A 24,792-nucleotide genomic window follows, 5' to 3' on the forward strand; every position below is an offset into this window, starting at 1 on the left:
TGTCGCCCAGGCTGGAGTGCAGTGGCGTGCTCTTGGCTCACTGCAAACTCTGCCTCCCGGGTTCAAGCAATTCTCCTGCCTCAGCCTCCCGAGTAGCTGGGACTACAGGCACCCCCCCGACCACTCCCAGCTAATTTTTGTATTTTTAGTAGTGACGGGGTTTCACCATGTTGGCCAGGCTGGTCTTGAACTCCTGACCTCAGGTGTTCCGCCCACTTAGGCCTCTCAAAGTGCTGGAATTAGAGGTGCATGCCACCATGCTAGGCTAATTTTTTGTATTTTTAGTAGAGACAGGGTTTCACCATGTTAGCCACAAAGGTCTCCATCTCCTAACCTCGTGATCCACCCACCTTGGCCTCCCAAAGTGCTGGGATTACAGGTGTGAGCCGCCGTGCTCAGCCCATTTTTATCTTTAATTTTTACTGTCCTTTTTCTATGTTTGATATGTTTACATACACAAAACTTACCATTGTGCTAAAACTGCCCATGGTATGTAATACCATGCTGTGCATGCTGTACATGCTGTACAGGTTTGTAGCCTAGGAAACACAGGCTATGATTACATTATAGGCCTAGGTGTGTAGTAGGCTATATCATCTATGGCATTCACACAATAACAAAAAAATCACCTAATGATGCACTTCTCAGATTTCCCCCCTCATTAAGCAACACATGACTGTATATTAAAACATCACCTTGTACCCCCAAAAAACATACAACTATTATTTGTCAACTAAAAATAAAATGCATATAAAGGCCAGGGATTTATATGTGTGGTGGCTCATGCCTGTAATCCCAGCACTTTGGGAGGCTGAGGTGGGTGGATCACCTGAGGTCAGGAGTTTGAGACCAGCCTGGCCAATATGGCAAAACCCCGCCTCTACTGAAAATACAAAAATTAGACAGGTGTGGTGGCACACACCTGTAATCCTAGCTACTCAGGAGGCTGAGACAGGAGAATTGCTTGAACTCGAGAGGCAGAGGTCACAGTGAGCTGAGATGGTGCCACTCCACTCCAGCCTGGGCAACAGAGTAAGACTCATCTTAAAAAAAAAAAAAAATTTAGTTAATTAAAAAAATAATAAAATAAAAGGTAAATAAAAAAGGTTTTAAAATCCTTAATAAAATACTAGTAAATTTAATCCAGCAATATACAAAAAGAATAATACATTATAACCAAGGGGCATTTACTATAAGAAGGCAAGGCTGGTTCAATATTCAAAAATCAATATCTATAAGTCACTGTATTAATGGACTAAAAAGGACAAACCACATTATCACTTCAATAGACATAGGAAGAGCATTTGGAAAAAGTCAACACTTTTTCATGACAAAACTCATCATTCATGATTAAAAACTCTGAACAGACTAGAAATAGAAGAAAACTTCCTCAACCTAATAAAGTGAATCTAAGAAACAAACAAACAAAAACCTCAAACCAAAAAACTCTGTAACAGCCAACATCATCACGGTCAAAGTATGATAAAGCTGCCCTAAGATTGGGAATGATGCAAGATGGCTACTCTTCACCACTTCTATTCAGAATTGTGCTGGAGATCCTAGTCAGTACAGTAAGGCAAGAAAAAGAAATAAAATGCATACAAACTGAAATGAAAGAAGTAAAACTGCCTTTACTTCTGCCTTCACATCACGGAAGACATGGTCTTCTATGCAGAAAACTCCATGAAATCCAGGAAAAACCTATTAGAACTAATAAGTGAGTTCAGCAAGGGCCACAGAATGAAAGGTCAACATAAAATCAATTGTCGGGGCCGGGCGCGGTGGCTCACTCCTGTAATCTCAGCACTTTGGGAGGCTGAGGCGGGCGGATCACAAGGCCAAGAGATCAAGACCATCCTGGCCAACATGGTGAAACCCCGTCTCTACTAAAAATACAAAAATTAGCTGGGTGTGGTGGTGTGCGCCTGTAGTCCCAGCTACTTGGGAGGCTGAGGCGTGAGAATCGTTTGAACCTGGGAGGCAGAGGTTGCTGCACTGCAGCAAGACTCTGTCTCAACAAAAAAAAAAAAAAAAAAGGGAAAACACTAATAAAATAAATAAACTGTGTTTTCTTATAGTAGCAATACATAACTAGAAATTAAAATTTTAAAATGCCATTTATGGTAGCATGAAAATACATAAAATACTTAGGAATAAAGTTCGTATAATGTGTGTAAAGCTGAAAGATATTGAAGACCTACATAAATGAATAGCTAAACCAGGTTGGAATGGAAGACTCATTATTGTTAAGGTATCAATTCTTTCCAACTTGACCTATAAATTCAACACAATCCCAACCATACATTTTCATGAAAATCGATAAACTGATGCTAAAATTTATATGGAAATGCAAAAGATTTCAAGTAGCTAAAACAAATTTTTTTCCATAAAGACAGGGTATGACTATGTTGCACAGGCTGGTCTCAAACTCCTGGATGCAAGCAATCCTCCTGCCTCTGCCTCCCAACGTGCTGGGATTACAGGCATGAGCCACCACATCTGGCTTAAAACAATTTTGAAAAAAAAAAAAAAAACAAAGATAGAGGATTTACACTGCCGGATTTCAAGACTTCTACAAAGCTATGATAATTCAGACAACATGGTACTGGCATAAGATAGACACAGATTAACAGAATGGCACAGAGTCCAGAAATAACTAACTTACATGGTCAGCTGATTTTAAACAAAGGCCACTAAAGGTTTGGTCTTTTTAAAAGAGATTTATAAAAATGGAAAGGCAACTGTAGACTGGGAGGAAATACTTGCAAAACACATTTGACAATGGACTGTATTCAGAATCTATAAAGAACTACCGGTCAGTAAGATTAATAAGCCAATAAAAAGGAGATACAGGAATGGCCAACAAGCACATGCGCATGCACCCTATCACCAGCCACCAGAGAAATGCAAATTCCAATCATAATGAGATACCACTACCTACCCGTTAGAACAGATACATTTTAAAAAGGTGACAACAGTACCAAATGGTGTCAACGGAAACTCTCAGATATTGCTGGTGGGAATGTAAAATACTGTATAGTCACTTTGTAAAGCAGCTTCTTAATAAAGTTAAACATACACTTACAACAGGACCAGGAGTCCTACTCTCAGGTATTTACTTAAGATGGAGGAAAATTTAATTAGACACAAAAAATTATAAGCAAATATTCAGTTTTATTCCTACTAGCCAAAACCTGGAAATGACCCAAATGTCCTTCAGCTGGCAAATGGATGAACAAACTGTGGTATACTCAGCCTATTTAGCAACAAAAGGGACAGGCCACTGACACAAAAAAAGCATGGATATGCTGCTACGTGAAAGGAAGCAGATAATCAAAACCTACATTTTCTATGACTCCATTTGTATGAAAAGTCTAGAACACACAAAACTGTTGTGACAGAAAGTACATCAGGGCTACAGGAAGCTGGGAGCAGAGTGTGGACAGACTGCAGAGGGGAACAGGAAACTTTTTAGGGTGATAGAAATGTTCCACATTTGTCTAAACTCATCCAACTGCACACTTAAATGGGAGTTACTCAAGTTTACCTCAGTACGACTGATTGAAATATATAAATTTATAAATGTGATTATCTTATACCTTCAAATACACATAAAGTAAGGTTAACCATATTGTAATGTTTTACATGTTTCCTTCTTGTTTTGTAACAGCTTAGCCAAACTAACAATACATATTCTGTCTCCTGCTTTTCTCACTAAGCATTATAATCACCTGTGTCATTCAAAATTCACCTAATCGCATTAAAAGGGAAATTTCAGATTAAGGGATATACATTCAATATTTAATTGTTTATATACAAAATGCCTACTACAAAGATGAATTTTCAAGTGGCTAAAATTCTAAGAGAATTTAAGAGCCTCTAAAATCACCAATTAGGTTAAAACTGTATGAAACTGACATTTTTATATGTCAAAAACTGTTTTATAGGTCAAAAATTATTGAAGACTAGCAATGTGGTATTTTGATCTCGTACATTAAATAACATAAATGAAAAATCTAATTATTTTAAAAGTATGAAAAATACTATTATATTACTTTAGAAATAGTGGGCATCAACAAATATTTTGTCTTCACTGTGAATTCAACAAGAGGTGACCGCACCTATTTTTGTTTAGGCAATCTTTTTTCCCTTTGAAAATAAAGAAATAATTGTTACAGCTAAACTACTTTAAACAAACCCCAGTAAAGTTATTTAAAGGATAATAAATTTCATTTGGTGGTTTAAAAATGTTTAGAAGAAAAATAATACGTTCCCTTTAAGAAAGTATCATCGGGCACAGTGGCTCACGCCTGTAATCCCAGCGCTTTCAGAGGGCGAGGTGGGAGGATCACTTGGGGTCAGGAGTTCAGGACCAGCCTGGCCAACATGGGAAACCCTGTCTCTATTAAAAAATACAAAAAAATTTAGCTAGTGTGGTGGTGCGCACCTGTAGTCCCAGCTACTCAGGAGGCTGAAGCAGGAGAATCACTTGAACCCAGGAGGCGGAGGTTGCAGTGAGCTGAGATGGTGGCACTGCACTCCAGCCTGGGTGACAGAGGTAGATACTGTTTCCAAAAAAAAAGAAAAGAAAAGAAAGTGTATAAATGGAGGATTCATTAACCAGGAATTTAAAGCCTTGGGTATATTATGAACAAGATGAAGGAAGAGAAATCAGGAGCAATTAGTGCTGACACGATAACAGCATAAAACAGGTTAATTAACACTTTCCTTTAAAACTAGCATTCCTCAACAGATTAGATAGATCAGAGCTATCAGAAGCCAAGAAGTGGCCTAGAACAACAAAAAAAGATACTGGCTTGGCTTGGTGGCTCACATCTGTAACTCCAGCACTTTGGGAGGCCGAGGCAGGTGGATCACTTGAGCCCAGGAGTTCAAGACCATCCTGGGCAACATGGCAAGACCCCATCTCTACAAAAAATAGCTGGGCATGGTGGTGCATGCCTGTGGTCCCAGCTACTAGGGGGGATGAGGTGATAGGATCGCTTGAGCCTGGGAGGTCAGGGCTGCAGTGAGCAGTGATTGCACCACTACACCCCAGCCTGGATGACAGAGCAAGCCCTTGTCTCAAAAAAAAAAAAAAAAAAAAAAAAAAGATACTGTAAGGTTCTTCAGGAGATGAAGGAAAAGAAATATTTAGAAGACAAGAAAGGCTAGTAATAAACATGGCACTGATACTTAATAGACACTCGGGAGGGAGTTCATATTTCTTTTAACCTTTGCACTAAACTGAATACCACACTGCGAATCATTTCAGACTGAATGTCATATATACACTGTTTTCAGCAACAGTTTTATTTGTTATGGAAAAAGCAGAAGTCATTGGATGTGTTAAAAATCCTATTTTAGCTGCACATTTTAAATATGCCTACCCACTAGATCCTAGCTACTCTCAACAGGCATCTTGTGACAACTAATCAAAATGCAAGTGGAAAAAAAAATGAAGAAAAGGAAGATCTAGTCACCCAAGAGACTTTGAATCCATTAAACTATTTTAACAATGAAAGTAGCACTCTACTTATTACAACATTTAGGAATTCCTCTGAGATGGTAGGTTTCAAGAAAAATTATTTTGAAATAATTTCAAACTTTCAAAAGAGTTGCAAGATTCACGCAAATGACTCCAGTATACCCTTCACCCAGATTCACCAATTACATCTTCCTTCATTCTGTGTCTATGTGTTTTTTCCTAAGCTGTTTGAGAATCAGCTACAGACATCATCATGTCTCATTAACTGTAACATTTTGGCACGTCCATTTTAAAAGCGCGTAGTTTTTTGTTTTCGTTTTTGTTTTTAAGACATTTTTTTCAGACAGAGGCTTGCTCTGTCTCCCAGGCTGGAGTGCAGTGGTGCAATCTCGGCTCACTGCAACCTCCGCCTCCCAGGCTCAAGCGAGTCTCCTGCCTCAGCCTCCAGAGTAGCTGGGATTACAGGTGTGTGCCACCACAACAGGCTAATTTTTGTATTTTTCCTAGAGATGGGGTTTCACCATGTTGGCCAGGCTGGTCTTGAACTCCTGACCTCAGGTGATCCACCTGCCTCGGCCTCCCAAAGTGCTGGGATTACAGGTGTGAGCCACTGCGCCAGGCGGAAACAAGTGTATTCATTTTTGTAACCACAGAGGAATTATCAAATTGCTAAAACTTAACACTCATTCAATACTATTATCTGGAATACAGTCCACACTTAAATTTCACCTGTTTATCCCAATTTTCTCCCCTGATGCAAGGCCCATTAGGATTGCGAATTTCGTGTACTTGTCATGTCTCTTTAGCCTCCTTCAATCTGGAATAGTTCCTCAGTCTTCTTTTACTCTCATGATCTTAATGTTTTTGAGGAGCTGATTTTACACAATCCCTCAATTGGGTGTGTCAGAAGTTTCCACGTCGTTGGATTCAGATGACACATTTCTGGCGTGAAGAGCACGGAGGCGCTGCTTGTCCCTCCGGGTGCATCACATCAGGAGATGAGCACCTGGTCAGGGAGGCGGCCTGTGCTTTCTCCAAAGCAAACTCTTTACTTTGTAAACTCCCACATTTCTCTTTGTAACTGTAAGTAACCTAAAGGGGGAAGGGGTGGTTCTTTGAAACTAGGTAGTTATCTTGTTCCTTTTCAAATTTCCCTTTGCCAATTGTTCCACGAATCAATTATTACTATGATTGTTGCAAAATTTAAGAGCTTCTAAAATCACCAATTAGGTTAAAACTGTATGAAACTGACATTTTTATACGTCAAAAACTGTTTTATAGGTCAGAAACTATTGAAGACTGGCAATCTGGTATTTCAACCTCATACACTAAATAACATAAATGAAAAATCTAACTTTAAAAGTATGAAAAATGCTATTACATTATTTTAGAAATAATATAATAGTCTACATTTATTATTCTTTCTATATTTATTCATCGGCATTCACTCTATCCCCTGTATGTATTTTATCTTATTCAATGGGTTATAAGTCATTATTGTCATTACTCATCTTGAAACTCATGTCCCCAGCTTTGCCCTGAGTGCACTCTAGGTTCTTCTGACATGTCATTTTTTGAGTACATCATTACTTTCTGGTACTAGAAGATATTCCAGGCTCATTGTGTACTTACCCTAACTCAGAAATGGAATTTACCATTTCTCCAAAAAACTTTTTTTCCCCTCAGTGGGGAATGGTTATTTAGAAACTTATTAAAAACTAAAGTGAAGTATAATATAGAAAAACGGAAAGCAGAGGTTTGGGGTATAAGCAATTATGAACCTTACCTAAAAAGTTCTCTAAGTAGTAAAATCCAGCACCTTGCTGCCTATAATAAATTACCAGAACAAATGCCCCTAGATATTGAACGGAGCAGCCCCAATGTCCACCTGATCTCAAAATTTACTATTTAAACTATCATAAATTTTGAATCTATATAACTAAAAATAAACTTTTATCCTATGCTCTTATTAATAAGTGATTTTAATTATTCACTTTTTGACTGGATAAGACTATATTATTATTATTTTCTTTTTTTTTTTTTTTTGAGACGGAATCTTGCTCAGCCACCCAGGGTGGAGTGCAATGGAGTGATCTCAGCTCACTGCAACCACTGTCTCCTGGGTTCAAGCAATTCTCCCATCCAAGCCTCCCAAGTAGCTGGGATTACAGGCACCCGCCATCATGCCCAGCTAATTTTTGTATTTTAGTAGAGACGGGGTTTCACCATGTTGGCCAGGCTGATCTTGAACTCCTGACCTCTGGTGATCTGCCCACCTTGGCCTCCCAAAGTGCTAGGATTACAGGAGTGAGCCCCCGCGCCCAGCCAAAAGACTACATTATAACAAGCAAGTGGAACCAAGGCTTTTAATTTGTTATCCTATTTATTTATTTATTTATTTATTTATTATTTTTGAGATGGAGTCTCGCTCTGTTGCTCAGGCTGGAGTGCAGTGGCGCAATCTCAGTTCACTGCAACCTCTGCCTCCCAGTTTCAAGCGATTCTCCTGCCTCAGCCTCCCAAGCAGCTGGTATTACAGAGGCACGTGCCACTATGCCCAGGTACTTTTTTTTTTTTTTTTGAGACGGAGTCTCACTCTGTTGCCCAGGCTGGAATGCAATGGCGTTATCTTGGCTCACTACAACCTCCGCCCCCCAGGTTCAAGCGATTCTCCTGCCTCAGCCTCCCAAATAGCTGGGACTATAGGCATGCGCCACCATGTCTGGCTACTTTTTGTATTTTTATAAAGACAGTGTTTCACCATGTTGGCCAGGCTGGTCTCAAACTCCTGACCTCAGGTGATCCGCCCGCCTCAGCCTCCTAAAGTGCTGGGATTACAGGCATGAGTCACCGTGTCTGGCCTGCCCAGCTACTTTTTATATTTTTAGTAGAGACGGGATTTCAACATGATGGCCAGGCTGGTCTTGAACTCCTGACCTCAGGTGATCCACCCACCTCAGCCTCCCAAAGTGCCAGGATTACAGGCGTGAGCCACCGCGCCCAGCCTGTTATTCCTTTGTAGACTGTTAGATGAACTCAAAATACATGCTTGTTGATTTTAAGAATTCTCTTCTTTCACCAGCTAACGCAGAACCAAGCAGTGACTATGTCACTAGTCAGAAATGCCATGTAAGCTGACACAGATAGCTCACTGCGGCGCAAGCTGCTGGATCCAATCTTTTCTCCCTGAGACCTTAGAGCAGACACCAATCAACAAGGCTGCCATATCAATCCTGAAAGGGATTAAACTAAGCACGATACCTGAGTTAAAATGATGAAATGCATATAACCTAATTCATTAAAGAAAATAAGGTAGGGCCAGGTGCAATGGCTCACGCCTGTAACCCCAGAACTCTAGGAAGCCAAGGTGGGGCGGAATGACTTGAGCCCAGGACTTTGAGGCCAGCCTGGGCAACATGGCAAAACCCCATCTCTACAAAAAAATACAAAAATTGGCCTGGCATGGTGTTGTGCACATATAGTCGTAGCTACTCAGGAGGCAGAGGCAGGAGGATTGCTTGAGCTCAGAAGGTGAAGGCTGCAGTGAGCCGTGATCATGCCACTCACTGCACTCTAGTCTGGGTGACAGAGCAAGACCCTGTCTCAAAAATAAATTGATTAATTAATTAAAATAAAATAAAGTAGTCCCTTATCTTTCAGGTTGCTTATCCTTCTTTTTCCTACCTTAGTATGAAGGAAAAATCAAAATAGCATCTACCCCCTGTGGAGCTCACAACTGGGAAATGTTCCTTCGTGTTTTAATTGCAAAAACGCTGCACTACCTGGAGAACAAGCTGGTACACCATCTGTCCCCAGTACTTCTCTATCTCTGGTATCTGTGTAGGAAGTTAGTTGAGGGGCACAATTCTTTGTAATGATACCCCAAAACACCTTCATTGACTGACAACCCTACTTTGGGTCCCAATCAAAGATGAAAGCAGGGGTCAAACGTAGCCATTCATAACAGCCTCAACAGATGGCAGTTCAGTAAGAAACAAGAAGTGGTATGTTCTTTTTAACAGTGAAAACAAGAAAACCTCTGAATGCCCAATAATAAAGAATTAGTTAATTACGGACTGTTGTTAAGCTCACTAGCTACTGACTGACTGACTGAGACAGGGTCTCGTTCTGTTTTCCCGGTTGGAGTGCAGTGGTGTGATCATGGCTCAGTGCAGCCTTGACCTCCTGGACTTAAGTGATCCTCAGGCCTCAGCCTCACAAGTAGCTGGGACTACAAGAACATGCCACCACACCAGGCTGATTTTTTGTAGACACAGAGTCTTGCTATGTTGCCCAGGCTGGTCTTGAACTCGTGGCCTGAAGCCATCCTCAGCCTCAGCCTTGCAAAGTGCTGGGATTACAGGCATGAGTTACCACACCCGGACTGTCAAGCTACTTATTTTGTATTTATTTATTTATTTTTAAGACATAGTTTCGCTCTGTTGCCCAGGCTGGAGTACACTGTCACAATCTCAGCTCACTGTAACCTTCTGTCTCCCAGGTAAGTGATTCTCCTGCCTCAGCCTGCAATGTAGCTGGGATTACAGGTGCATGCCACCATGCCCAGTTAATTTTTGTATTTTTAGTAGAGACAGGGTTACGAGGTTTCACCATGTTGGCCAGGCTGGTGTCAAACTCCTGATCTCACGCAATCCACCCACCTCAGCCTCCCAAAGCACTGTGATTACATGTGAGCCACCACGCCCAGTGTCTTTTTTTTTTTTTCCCCCCCGAGATGGAGTCTCACTCTGTCACCCAGGCTGGAGTGCAGTGGCGCAATCTCAGCTCACTGCAAGCTCCCCCTCCCGGGTTCACACCATTCTCCTGCCTCAGCCTCCCGAGTAGCTGGGACTACAGGTGCCCGCCACCACGCCTGGCTAATTTTTTGTATTTTTAGTGGAGATGGGGTTTCACCGTGTTAGCCAGGATGGTCTTGATCTCCTGACCTCATGATCCGCCCCCCTTGGCCTCCCAAAGTGCTGGGAATACAGGCATGAGCCACTGCACCTGGCCTTTTTTTTTTTTTTTTTTTTTAATGCCAAAGCAGCTTTCTCCATTTTCTAATTTCCTGTAAGTGTGGTTATATTGTTTAAGAGATAACAAAATTATAAAAATAATAATGTCGGTTGGGCAGGGTGACTCACGCCTGTAATCCCAGCACTTTGGGAGGCCAAGGTGGGTGGATCACGAGGTCATGAGATCGAGATCATCCTAGCTAACACGGTGAAACCCCGTCTCTACTAAAAATACAAAAAAAAAATTAGCTGGGCGTGGTGACGGGCGCCTGTAGTCCCAGCTACTCAGGAGGCTGAGGCAGGAGAATGGCGTGAACTCGGGAGGCAGAGGTTGCAGTGAGCCAAGAACGTGCCACTGCACTCCAGCCTGGGCGACAGAGCGAGACTCCGTCTCAAAAAAAAAAAAAAAAAAAGTCATCTAACATTTATGCTACATGTTGCAACCCTCCTAGAATAGTCAAGAGTTAAAAATCCGCCGGGCACAGTGGCTCACGCCTGTAATCCCAGCATTTTAGGAGGCCGAGGCAGGCGGATAACCTGAGGTCAGGAGTTTGAGACCAGCCTGGCCAACACGCTGAAACCCCATCTCTACTAAAAATACAAAAATTAGCTGGCATGGTGGCGCGTGCCTTTCATCCCAGCTACTTGGGAGACTGAGGTAGGAGAATTGCTTAAACCTAGGAGGCGGAGGTTGCAGTGAGCTAAAATCGTGCCACTGCACTCCAGCCTGGATGACAGAGCGAGACTCTGTCTCAAAAAAAAAAAAAAAAAAAGAGTTAAAAATCACCCTATTTAATATCCAGTATTATTATTATGTCAAATATGTATTCATTTAATTCTATAACCACTCTACAAGATAGCTACTATCATTCCATTTTACCAATGATAAATCACAATTTCAAACCAAAGAATGACATTCAAAAGCCCCAGATCATTATTAATTTTTGAGACGGGCTCTTGCTGTCACCCAGGCTGGAGTGCAGCGGCATAAACACAGCTCATAGCAGCCTCAACCTCCCAGGCTCAAGCAATTCTTCCACCTTGGCCTCCTGCGTAGCTGGGACAACAGGCACGTGCAACCATACCCAGCTAATTTTTTAATTTTTTGTAGAGATGGGGTCTTGCTATGTTGCCCAGGCTGGTCTCAATCTCCTGAGCTCAACTGATTCTCCTGCCTCAGCCTCCCAAAGTGCTGGTATTACAGGTATGGGCCACTGTGCCCAGCCTAGGCCCAGATTATTAAATTTATTACCCATCCCCAAATACGTGGATTATATCCAAATCCAAGCAGTATCCATCATCTGGCAGGGGACACGCTGGTGCTTTGTAGAATACAGATCTCTGGTTCCTAAGAAAAGCCTAAAATCATTGCCATAAAGGGCATCAGTTATAGAACTGATAACCAATGACAAGAGAGAATCCAAAACATACAAAATTATGGTGTGGAGAAGAAATTAAAAAAAAAAAAAATTCAGGGCCAGGTGTGGTGACTCACACCTGTAATCCCGGCACTTTGTGAGGCCAAGGCGGGCAGATCATTTGAACTCAAGAGTTCGGGACCAGCCTGGGCAACATGGTGAAACCCTGTCTCTAATAAAAATACAAAAATTAGCTGAGTTAGGGCGCACACATTTGAAATCCCAGCAACTCGGGAGGCTGACGTGGGAGAATCACTTGAACTTGGGAGGCAGAGGTTGCAGTGAGACAAGATCACTCCACCTCACTGCAGCCTGGGTGACAGAGCAAGACTCTGACACACACACACACACACACACACACACACACAATTCAGGCCATGAGGAGTTTGATAAAGTCTGGTAATTTATCTAGAAGGTTAGATGTGTGAGTCCTTTTTTTTTTTTTTTTCTTTTTTGAGATAGGGTCTCACTCTGTCACTCAAGCTGGAGTGCAGTGGTACAATCTCAGCTTACTGCAGCCTCGACCTCCTGGGCTCAAGCGAGCCTCCTACCTCAGCCTCCCGAGTAGCTGGGACTCCAGGCACGTACCATCACACCCAGCTCATTTTTGTATTATTTGTAGAGAAGGGGTCTCACCATGTGGCCCAGGCTGGTCTTGAACTCCAGAGCTCAAGTGATCCACCAACCTAGCCTCCCAAAGTGCTGGGATTACAGGTGTAAGCCATTGTGCCTGGCCTAGGTGAGTCACTTGAGAGAAAAAAAAGCTATTAAGTAAGCTCAAGCCACAGGTAAAAAAAGCCAAAGTAAGGGTGACAAGCACTTGTAAATCTTCATCAACGATAGAAAGGCTCTTCACAGAGTCCAACTGCAGCTTAGAGCTGCAGAGGCTGCGAGGGGTGATGGAAAGACCACTGGACTAGAATGAGGATATCTGAGTTCTAAGTTTCTAGTCTGTAAACCAAGAGGTTGGATAACTTTACCTCTCAAGGTCTTTTTAGCTGCAAAATTCCTTAAGACACAAAACGAAACTGTAACTGCTGCTGAGCATGACAGAGGTGAGACATTAACCTCCCAAGGAAGGCAAGGCATCACAAGCGCCATCCTAAGGTCAGTCCAACACATTTAACTTATTTCACCCCATAACGCTGCAAATTCTGCTTAGTTCCTGTATTTCTTCAGGGACAAGGGAAAAAACATTCTAGAGGGATAAGAACAGATGGTAGGGTTAAGGTACCTGTTTATAATCTCTTATTTTTTAGAGCTTCAAAATACACAATTTTCACAGCACTCTGAAATGTGAGTCACACAGTTGTATAAACATGATGTCAACTATAAAAATGTGCATGGGGGCCGGGTGCAGTGGCTCATGCTTTTAATCTCAGCACCTTGGGAGGCTGAGGTGGGTAGATCACCTGAGGTCGGGAGTTCGAGACCAGCCTGACCAACATGGAAAAACATGGAGAAACCCCGTTTCGCCCTAGTAGAGTGAGACTCTGTCTAGAAAAAAAAAATCAGGACATTTGATGATTTTGGAATTGGTCTTTAATAAAATAAGCAGCTTTCTACCTTTGGGAGATAGGAAAGATTTATAGAATAAGAATAAACAAAGATTGAAAAGGTAGTAGCTCCTATATCCTGCAAAGACCCTGTTTCTGAGGATGTTTTCATTTCTGAGGATGTTCTCCTGTCTTTTTTTTTTTTTTTTTTTTTTTTCAGATGGAGTCTCGCTCTGTCGCCCAGGCTGGAGTACAGTGGCACAATCTTGGTTCACTGCAACCTCTGCCTCCCAGGTTCAAGCAGTTCTGCTGCCTCAGCCTCCCGAGTAGCTGGGATTACAGGCGTCCGCCACCACGCCCGGCTAATTTTTTGTATTTTTTACTAGAGACAGGGTTTCACCATGTTGGCCAGGCTGGTCTCCAACTCCTGACCTCAGGTGATCCACACGCTTCAGTCTCCCAGAGTGCTGGGATTACAGGCGTGAGCCACCGTGCCCAGCCTTCTCATGTCTTTAAGTGATTTTGTTTCCTATAATCATTTATATTACATAGACAGAAAAGAGGACAATACCATATAGGAAAAAAGTCTCCCCTATCCATGAATTCTACTTCTAGGTCTACATCCAAAGAATTGAAAGCAGGGTCTCCAGGAGATATTTATACACCCACATTCATATAGCATTATTCACAACAGCCAAAGGGTACAAGCAACCTAAGTATCCTCCATCAACAGATGAATGGATAAACGAAATGTGGCATATCAGCCTTAAAAAGGAAGAAAATCCTGAAATATGCTGCATCACAGATGAACCTTGACAATATGACGAAAAGTGAAAAAAGCCAGTCATTAAAGGACAAATACTGTATGATCCCATTTGTATGAGCTACCTAGAGTAGTCAAGTTCATTGAGACAGACAGCAGAATGATGGTTGCCAGGGGCTCAGGGAAGGAGAGAATGAGGAGGTATTTAACGAGTACAGAGTTATAGTTACAAAAAATGAAGAGTTCTGCAGACTGCTTGCACAACAATGTGAATGTACTTCACATTACTAAACTATACTCTAAAATTTTAGATGGTGATACGGTTTGGATTTGTGTCCCCGCCCAAATCTCATGTCAAACTGTAATCTCTAGTGTTGGCGAGGGGGCCTGCTGGGAGGTGACTGGATCCTGAGGGCAGATTTCCCCTTGCTGTTCTGGTGATAGTGAGTGAGATCTCACTAGATCTGGTTGTTTAAGTGTGTAGCACCTCCTCCTTTCTCTTCCTCCTCCTCTGGCCATGTAATGATGTGCCTGCTTCCCCTTTACCTTCTGCCATGATTGTACGTTTCCTGAAGCTTCCCCAGCCATGCTTCCTGTACAGCCTGTGGAACTGTGAACTAATTAAACCTCTTTTCTTTACAAATTACTCAGTCTCAGGTATTTCTTTATAGCAGTGAGAATGGACTAATACAGATGGTAAATTTTATGTTACGTGTATTTACCACAATAATAATAATAAATAAAACCTTCCCTATGTCCCAAAGCTAAATCCTTGGATTGAAAGCTCTTTTAGTTTTTGAACTACCATATTATCCATCATTTCAACAACATGTGGCAGGGTGATAAGTCAAGCGAGACAAATAGCTCTTTTTGAGTACCTTATGTTGCTTAATGACAGGTGTGTTGTCCAAAATAATTAGCTTTCAAAAGGAATGGCCTTAACCCTCCTCTGCAACTGGTTAGTGATCTCAGTTTCCCTTCATTAAGTTCTTGACAGCTCAGTGTCCTCACATCTGTCACTGTTTGGGAGACTGATTCCAAGAACCTAAATTGCTGAAAGGAGGAGGCAACAAATTTATTCTGGTTCATGGGACGGAACTGAACCCATCTGTTTTCTAATCAAAAGCCATATTTGAATCAGTTTTGTTCCACCACAGGACCATCCTAATGGGAGCAATACAATCATACGGTATTTTCCTCTTTCCTATGTATGTAATACACATGATTACAGTAAACACTAATCAATTAAAGGCATGGAACATCCTCAGAAACACGGTCTTCGCAGATTGTAGGAGCCACTACCTTTGCAATCTTTATTTTTATTTTTATTTTTATTTTTGGAGAAGGAATCTTACTCTCTCGCCCAGGCTGGAGTGCAGTGGCGTGATCTCGGCTCACTGCAACCTCTGCCTCCTGGGTTCAAGCGATTCTCCTGCGTCAGCCTCCCAAGTAGCTGGGACTACAGGCATCCACCACCACACCCAGCTCATTTTTACATTTTTAGTAGAGACAGGGTTTCACTACATTGGCCAGGCTGGTCTTGAACTCCTAACCTTCTGATCTGCCCACCTCGGCCTCCCGAAGTGCTGGGATTACAGGCGTGAGCCACCACGCCCAGCCTGCAATCTTTATCTGTTTGTTCTTCTGACCACTTGGATTACTTTTGCTCTGAGTGACATAGTTTGTTTTAGAACTACATAGGGGAGGCCGGGCACGGAGGCTCATGCCTATAATTCCAGCACTTTGGGAGATCGAGGCAGGCAGATCACCTGAGGCTAGGAGTTCCAGACCAGCCTGGCTAACATGGTGAAACCCCCGTCTCTACTAGAAATATAAAAATTACAGGTGGCAGGTGCCTGTAATCCCAGCTACTTGGGAGGCTGAGGCACAAGAAAAGCTTGAACCCAGGAGGCAGAGGTTGCAGTGAGCTGAGATCACGCCACTGCACTCCAGCCTGGCAACAAGAGCAAGACTCTGTCCCTCCCACCAAAAAAAAAACTACATAGGGGGTAAATATTCCTATGTTGTAAAAATGGACTCCATGTTGTAAAAACAGACTTACCTTAATCTTTTTTTAAGTTGTAGACTGTCATGGATGATCCTTTTAACAAACTCTAATTCACCTCCTTCTGCCATGATCTCTGTGATACCTCCTGTATTAACAGAACTAGGTGGAGGTCTTCGAGGATTTCGTGAGTTTACTCCCTGAACAACAACAAAAAACCCTGGTGAAAAATGTGTATACCCCAAGAACCAAGTTTGAATGTAATCTATCTCTAAGTTAGAATGTTTAGTTGCAATTTTTACTTTCCAAATAGTATGCTAGATTTAGGATTTTAAAATCATAGCCACTAAAATATTTTATTTCAAACAGCTACTTCATGCAACTATTTCTTCCCAGGTCTTTTACTTTGCATTTTTGTGGTTAAACATGAAAATTGTTTACCTTTTTATAAAGCCCAATCTGTCACTTTTTCTTTATGCTTTCTTTTTCCTGTACAGAAAATCCACCCAAAGATTAAACAAATATTTACTTATGTTTTTCCTAGCATTTTCATGGTTTTGCTTTTCACATTTAAATATTTAATCCACCCTTACCTCATACCATATGAAAAGTTAACTCAAAATTCATCAAAGACCTAAAAGTAAAAGCTAAAACTATAAAATCCTTACAAGAAAACCTAAGAAAAAAATTTCATGACCTTGGATTAGGCAATGCTTTCTGAGACATGACAACAAAAGCATAAGCAACAAAAAAGAAAACAGATAAACTGGACTTCATCCGAATTAAAAACTTCTGAGCTGCAAAGGGAACCATCAAGAAACTGAGAAGACAACCCACAGGAAGGGAATGTTTGCAAATCACTATCTAATAAGGAACTTGCTTATAAAGAATGCTTACAACTTAACAATAAAAAGAAAAATAAACGAATTTAAACATGAGCAAAAGATATGAATAAGCATTTCTCCAAAGAAGATATACAAATGGCCAATAAGCACAGGAAAAGATGCTCGACATCATCAGCCATCAGGGAAATCCTAATCAAAACCACAATGAGATCCCACTTTTTACCCACTAGGATGGCTATAATCAAAAAGACAGATCAGGCTGGGCGCTGTGGCTCATGTCTGTCATCCCAGCACTTTAGGAGGCTGAGGCGGGAGGATCACGAGGTCAGGAGATCGAGACCATCCTGGCTAACACAGTGAAACCCCGTCTCTACTAAAAAAATACAAAAAATCAGCCAGGCATGGTGGCTCACGCCTGTAGTCCCCGCTACTCGGGAGGCTGAGGCAGGAGAATCGCTTGAACCCAGGAGGCAGAGGTTGCAGTGAACCGAGATCACGCCACTGCACTCCAGCCTGGGCGACAGAACAAGACTCTGTCTCAAAAAAAAAAAAAAAAAAAATAGACAGATCAGGCTGGGCATGGTGGCTCATGCCTGTAATCCTAGCACTTGGGGATCTGCCAAGGTGGGCAGATCACTTGAGGTCAGGATTTCGAGACCAGCCTGGCCAACATGGTAAAACCCTGTCTCTAATAAAAATGCAAAAAAATTAGCCACACGCGGTGGTGTCCACCAGGAGTCCCAGCAACTCAGGAGGCTGAGGCACGAGAATTTCTTGAACCTGGGAGGTGGAGGTTGCGGTGAGCGGAAATCTCACCACTGCACTCCAGCCTTGGCGACAGAATAAGACTCCATTCCCCGCACCCCCCACCTCAAAAAAAAAGGACAAATAAGAAGTGTTGACCGGGTGTGATGGCTTACACCTGCATTCCCAGCATTCTGGGAGGCCAAGCAGGTAGATCACCTGAGGTCAGGAGTTTGAGACCAGCCTGGCCAACATGGCGAAACCCCATCTCTACTAAAAATACAAAAATTAGCCAGGCGTGGAGGTGCACGCTTGTGATCCCAGCTACTCAGGAGGCTGAGGCAGAATTGCTTGAACCTGGGAGGTAGAGGTTGCAGTGAGCTGAGATTGCACCACTGCACTCCAGCCTGGGTGACAAGAGTAAGACTCTGTCACAAAAAAAAAAAAAAAAAAAAAGCCACTTAACAGTAAAAAACATTGATTTCCTTCCTAAGCCAAGAAGCTCAGTCCAGAAGTGGACTATGACCTAAGTTGGTCCAATGACAAGAAAATCAACTGTTCAATGGTTTAGGGAAGAAAAGAGCTCTCTCCTCACCCTCCCACCCTCTAAATATTGCTGTACCACAAGTAAACCAGCTTATGAACAAAAACAACCATAGAACAAGTCACAGCCAAGAGAAAAACAGAACTCTTAATACTGCCAACACCTTAATCAAATCATTATGAAATCCCAACTACTGCTAGGTTTCTCAAATATGTCAGCCAATGAACTTTCTTTGTCATTAAGTCAATCTAAATTGGGTTTTTAGGTACAGGTCTCCCTCGGTATCTGAGGAAGATCTGCCTTAGATACCAAAATCCAAGGAAGCTCAAGTCCCTTTTATCACATGGGGTAGGGTTTGCATTTCACCTGCCCACATCATCTCGTATACTTTCAATAATTCCTAGATTAGTTATAATACCTTATACAATGTGAATGCTATGTAAAAATAGTGATACTGTATTTTTGTATTATTTTTCATTGTTACATTGTTATTTTTTATTGTTTTCTTTTTTTCCCCAAATATTTTTTTTTTGAGACAGGGTCTTGCTCTGTTACCCAGGCTGGAGTGCAGTGACACGATCCCGGCTCAATGCAACCGGCACCTCCTGGGCTCAAGCCTTCCTCCCACCTCAGCCTCCCAAGTAGCTGGGTCTACAGGCACACGCCATAGTGCCTGGTTAATTCTTTTTGTAGTTTTTGTAGAGACAGGGCTTCACCACGTTGCCCAGGCTGGTTTTGAACTCCTGAGCTCAAGCTATCCGCCCACCTTGGCCTCCCAAAGTGCTGGGATTACAAGTGTGAGTCACCGTGCAAGCCTCCCAATGCTTTCAATGCGTGGTTGGCTGAATCCACGCTGCGGAACCCACAGGTGTAGGACCTACAGATACAGAGAGCCGAAAGTACTTCAAACCAAAAGCCCCCTAACTGGTACACGGCTTTCAAAAGCCAGGCACTGCAGCACACGCCTATGGCCTCAGCTACTAGGGGAGCTGACGGGAGGGGGACTGCTTGAGTCCGGATGTTCAAGACCAGATTGAGCAACACAGTGAGACCTCATCTCAAATATATTAATTTAAAAAATAATAAGTTAATTTTTAAAAGTTTTCTTTGCTCTTATCTGTACAAATAAGGCAAATTTAGATTTTTTTTTTTTTTTTTTTTTGAGATAGAGTCTTGCCCTGTAGCCCAGGCTGGAGTGCAATGGCATGATCTTGGCTCACTGCAACCTCTGCCTCCCGGGTTCAAGCGATTCTCCTGCCTCAGTCTCCCAAGTAGCTGGGATTACAGGCATGGGCCATGACACCTGGCTAATTTTTTTGTATCTTTAGTAGAGACGGGGTTTCACCATGTTGGCCAGGCTGGTCTCAAACTCCTGACTTCATGATCCACCCGCCTTGGCCTCCTAAAGTGCAGGGATTACAGGCGTGAGCCACCGCGCCCAGCCTATATTCAATCATTTTAAAGCAGAAGACATTTTACCTTGGCTTCCAATTGATTGGCAAAAAAGGGAGGGTTGCACATGCAAAAGTCATAGATTATCTCAGATTCTTCTTTAAGAGCATCCATCAGGAGTGTCTTCTGTGGTACTTTCACCACTAGGAGAAAAAACAGGACTGTGAACTAATATTAATGTTGTGGTGGTTTTAAAGTATAATCACGCACTGCATAATGATGCTTTGGTCAACTGCATATATGACGGTGGTCCCATAAGATTATAATACCACATTTTTACTGTACCTTTTCTATGTTTGATATGCTTAGATACACAAATACCATTGTCCTAAAATGGCCTTCAGTATTCAATACAGTGACATACTGTTCAGGTTATAGCCTAGGAGCCACAGGCTATTACATATAGGCCCAGGTGTGTAGTAGGCTGCACCATTCAGGTGTGTGTGAGCACACACTACGATGAAATCACCTAACAATGCATTTCTCAGAATATATCCCTGCTGTTAAGTAAGGTGTGAATGTATGTCCTGAAACTCTTTGACAGTACTCCCTTCAGGAGATGGAGTTTAATTTCCCTCTCCTTGAGTATAGGCTGCATTTTAAGGACACTCAAATAGCTTCATGGAGAGATCCACATGGCTATGAACTAGGGTTTCCTTCCAAGAGTCGTGTGAGTGAGCCGTGAGTAAGCCATCTTGGAAGCAAATCTCTACCACCCGCAAATCCTTCAGATGACTGTAGCTCTACCCAACAACTTGACTGCAAATGCATCAAAGTGTCTCAACTAGAACCACTCGACTAAGCCATGCCAAAATTTATGACCCACAGGAACTATGAGATAAATGTTTATTGTTTAAAGTTGCTAGGGCCAAGTGTGATGGTTCATGCCTGTAATCCCAGTGCTCTGGGAGGCCAAGACGGGAGAACTGCTTGAGACCAAGAGTTCCAGATTAACCTGGGCAACATAGCAAGAACCTATCTCTACAAAAATTTTAAAAATAAGAAAATTACCTGAACATGGTGGTATGAGCCTGTAATTCTAGCTACTTGGGAGGCTAAAGTGAGAGACTGCTTGAGCCCAGGAGGCTGAGGCTGCAGTGAGCCATGATCACGCCACGGCACACCAGCCTGGATGACAGAGTGAGACCCTGTTTCTAATTAAAAAATGGGATTTTTTGTTGTGTGTGTGTGTGTTTTTTTTTTTTTTTTTTTTAAGGCTCCTAAGGCTGGGCATGGTGGCTCATGCCTGTAATTCCAACACTTCAGGAGGCCGAGGCAGGTGGATCACTTGAGGTAAGGAGTTCGAGACCTGCCTGCCCAACATGGTGAAACCCTGTCTCTACTAAAAAATTACAAAACTTAGACAGGTGTGGTGGCGGGCACCGACATTCCCAGCTACTTGGGAGGCTGAGGCAGGAGAATCACTTGAACCTGGGAGACAGAGGTTGCAGTGAGCAGCAGATTGTGCCATTGCACTCCAGCCTGGGCAACACAGCAAGACTCTGTCTCAAAAAATAAAAAATAAATAAAAATAAATAAATAAGTAGGCTCCTAGATTTTGGAACAATTTGTTACACAACAATGGAGAAATAAAACAAATGCATTAATAATATTAATGTCTCCCCTTACAAAGATATGTTCAATACTATGAAGAAAAGTCTTATTTCTTTCATAAAGAGACATAAAATCTCTTTAATGGAAAAAAATTAACACTGCTTTATACACAGAATGATCACAAAAATAAAAAGTAACTAATCACAAGGGGATTTGACTATTTCTAGCACAGTTCCATGTACTGAAATTATTATTTGTTTTTGAGACACAGTCTCATTCTGTAGACCAGGATAGAGTGCAGTGGCGCAATCTCCGCTCACTGCAACCTCTGCCTCCTGGGTTCAAGCTATTCTCCTGCCTCAGCCTCCCAAGTAGCCGGGATTACAGGTGCCCATCACCACGCCCGGCTAATTTTTGTATTTTTAGTAGAGATGGAGTTTCACCATGTTGGTCAGGCTGGTCTCAAACTCCTGACCTCAGACAATCTGCTTCGGCCTCCCAAAGTGCTGGGATTACAGGTGTTAGCCACCGCACCCGGCCTATGTACTGAAATTAAAAAGATGGTATAGTTTAATCAACAGTAGGGTTTCCTTCCTTTTAAAATCTTGGTGACTAAGTTACTTCATATATAGTCAATTCTCATTATCTGCGCTAGTTATATTCTACAAAGTAGCCACAAATAGTCAATGAGTGAATACTGAACCACTGATTCCCAGGGGAAATACAGGGTTAGGTTCCTACAAGTCTCTCTTCATATTTTCATCAACTGATAGACACACAACCTTATTTTATGGTGTTCCTGTTCAAAGACACTTTATCGAATATACGTCGCTGATTCACTAACAGTGAACTCATGGCCAACAGCACTACAACTCATGTCTGAAGGAAGCTTATCTAACACACGTGTTTTCTCTGTAAGGCACAACACAGCCTTTTTGCACTGATGAACACAAGATAGCCTTTCAGCACTATGTTTAGGGACTATTTTAAACAGCAAAATCACCAAGAGAAAGCACAAAAATGAAAAAGAAAAAAAAACCCAAAACGTGGTATTAAACAGACCAAGGAAAGGACATTTGGTTCACAGTATGGAAGCTGGAATAAGAAGGCAGAGCATCGCCTTGTTGAGCCTCAGCTGGGAACACGCACACTGGGGCAACTCTAATTATTTGCCACTATGCACAAGTCTGTGAGTGACCACAAAAGTACCATGAATGTCAATTTTAAGTTAAAAATAAATTTTAGATTGGGGGCAGTGGCTCATGCCTGTAACTCCAGCACTTTGGGAGGCTGAGGCCAGAAGATCACTCAAGCCCAGGAGTTCAAGACCAGCCTGGGCAACACAGTAAGACCCCATCTCTACAAAAAAACACAAAAATTAGCCAGGTGTGGTGGCACACACTGGCAGTCTCAGCTACTCACAAGGCTGAGGCTGGATAATTACCTGAACATAGGAGGTTGAGGCTACAGTGAACCACTACACTCCAGCCTGGGTGACAGTGAGACCCTGTCTCTAAAATTAAATAAGTAAATATATTCATACATACAAACATACATATACACTTTAGCTATTGATAAACTAATTGTAAAGTTTATTTGGAGAGGCAAAAGACTCAGGATAGCCAACACAATACTGAAAGAAAAGAGGCAAATTGAAAGACTGACACTACCCAATTCTAAGACTTACTACAAAGCTACTGTAATCAAAACAGTATGTTTTTAGTGAATGAATAGATCAACAGAAGAGAATAGATATAGTCTTTTCAAGAACTGATACTGGAACATCACTTGGACATCCACATGCATAAAATGAATCTAGACGCAGACCTTATATCCCTCACAAAATTTAACTCAAAACAGATCGCAGACCTAAATGCAAAATGCAAGACTATAAAACTCCTAGAAAGTAACAGAGTCCTGCTCTGTTTCCCAGGCTGGGGTGCAGTGTCGCAATCTTGGCTCACTGCAACCTCCGCCTCCCAGGTTCAAGTGATTCTTGTTCCTCAGCCTCCTGAGTCACTGGGATTACATGCATGCGCCACCACGCTGGCTAATTTTTGTATTTGTAGTAGAGATGGGGGTTTCATCATATAGGCCAGGCTGGTCTCGAACTCCTGACCTGAAGTATCTACCCACCTCAGCCTCCCAGCATGCTGAGATTACAGCACTTTTTGGATATAATACCAACAGTACTGTATACCATTCCTTAAAAGAAGGGATCAATGGCCAGGTGCAGTGGCTCACGCCTGTAATCCCAGCACTTTGGGAGGCCAAGGCGGGAGGATCACGAAGTCAGGAGATCGAGACCATCCTGGCTAACACAGTAAAACCCCATCTCTACTGAAAATACAAAAAATTAGCCAGGCACGGTGGCGGGCGCCTGTAGTCCCAGCTACTCAGGAGGTGAGGCAGGAGAATTGTGTGAACCCGGCAGGCGGAGCTTGCAGTGAGCCGAGATTGCGCCACTGCACTCCAGCCTGGGCGACAGAGCAAGACTCCATCTCAAAAAATAAAAAATAAAAATAAGAAGGGATCAATAAGCTGGGCTTGGCTGGGGGCAGTGGCTCATGTCTATCATTCCAACGCTCTAGGAGGTCCAGACAAGAGAATCACTTCAGGACAGGAGTTTGAGACCAGCCTGGGCAACATGATGAAACCCCATCTCTACTAAAAATACAAAAATTAGCTGGGCGTGGTGGCAGGCGCCTGTAAACTCAGCTGCTTGGGAGGCTGAAGCAGGAGAATCACTTGAACCCGGGAGGCAGAGGTTGCCGTGAGCCGAGATCATACCATTGCATTCCAGCCTGGGGAACAAGAGCAAAACTAAGTTTCAAAAAAAAAAAAAAAGGGCAAAAGGCCTGAACAGACATCTCACCAAAAAAGATATACAGATGGTAAATAAGCACATGAAAAGATGCTCCACATGAATATCAGGAAAATGCAAATTAAAATAATGAAATACCACTACACGCCTATTAGAATGGCCAAAATCCAGAACACTGACAACATCCAGCACCCAGTGCTGGCAAGGATGTGAGCAACAGGAACTTCATCCATTGCTGGTGGGAGTGCAAAACAGTACTCTGGAAGACAGTTTGGTGGTTTCTTACAAAATTAAACACACTATTACCATACCATCCAGCAAGCACACTGCTTGGTATTTACCTAAAGGAGTCAAAAACTTACATGCACAGAAAAAGCTGCACACAGATGTTTCTCACAACTTTATGTGTAATTGTCAAAATTCGAAAGCAATCAAGATGTCCTTCAATAGGTGAATGGAGAAACTCTGGTACACCCAGATAATGGAATATCAAAATGAAATGTGCTAAAAATAAATGAGCTTTCTGCAATTAGAGAGGCAGCAGAAAAAAAAAATAAAAGAATAAAAAAAAGCTATCAAACTATAAAAAGACATTAGGAAATTTAAATAAATGTCACTAAGTGGAAGAAGCCAATCTGAAAAGT

At 42.2% G+C, this 24,792-nt stretch overlaps 1 protein-coding gene across 3 annotated transcripts in view; it reads right to left on the minus strand.

Moving 5' to 3' along the window:
• METTL16 (methyltransferase 16, RNA N6-adenosine) overlaps positions 1–24,792 on the minus strand; it is a 94,959-nt gene that overhangs the window by 28,137 nt on the left and 42,030 nt on the right. For all 3 annotated transcript variants that reach the window (XM_063718379.1, XM_009251119.4, XM_063718378.1), the window contains 2 exons: positions 19,798–19,913; positions 16,243–16,385 (listed from right to left, as the gene is read on the minus strand). In XM_063718379.1, the coding sequence (XP_063574449.1) occupies positions 16,243–16,385; positions 19,798–19,913 (259 nt within the window). The remainder of the gene's footprint in view (positions 1–16,242; positions 16,386–19,797; positions 19,914–24,792) is intronic.

Source organism: Pongo abelii, chromosome 19 (genome assembly GCF_028885655.2).
Source record: "Pongo abelii isolate AG06213 chromosome 19, NHGRI_mPonAbe1-v2.0_pri, whole genome shotgun sequence".
Taxonomy (NCBI): Eukaryota; Metazoa; Chordata; class Mammalia; order Primates; family Hominidae; genus Pongo; species Pongo abelii.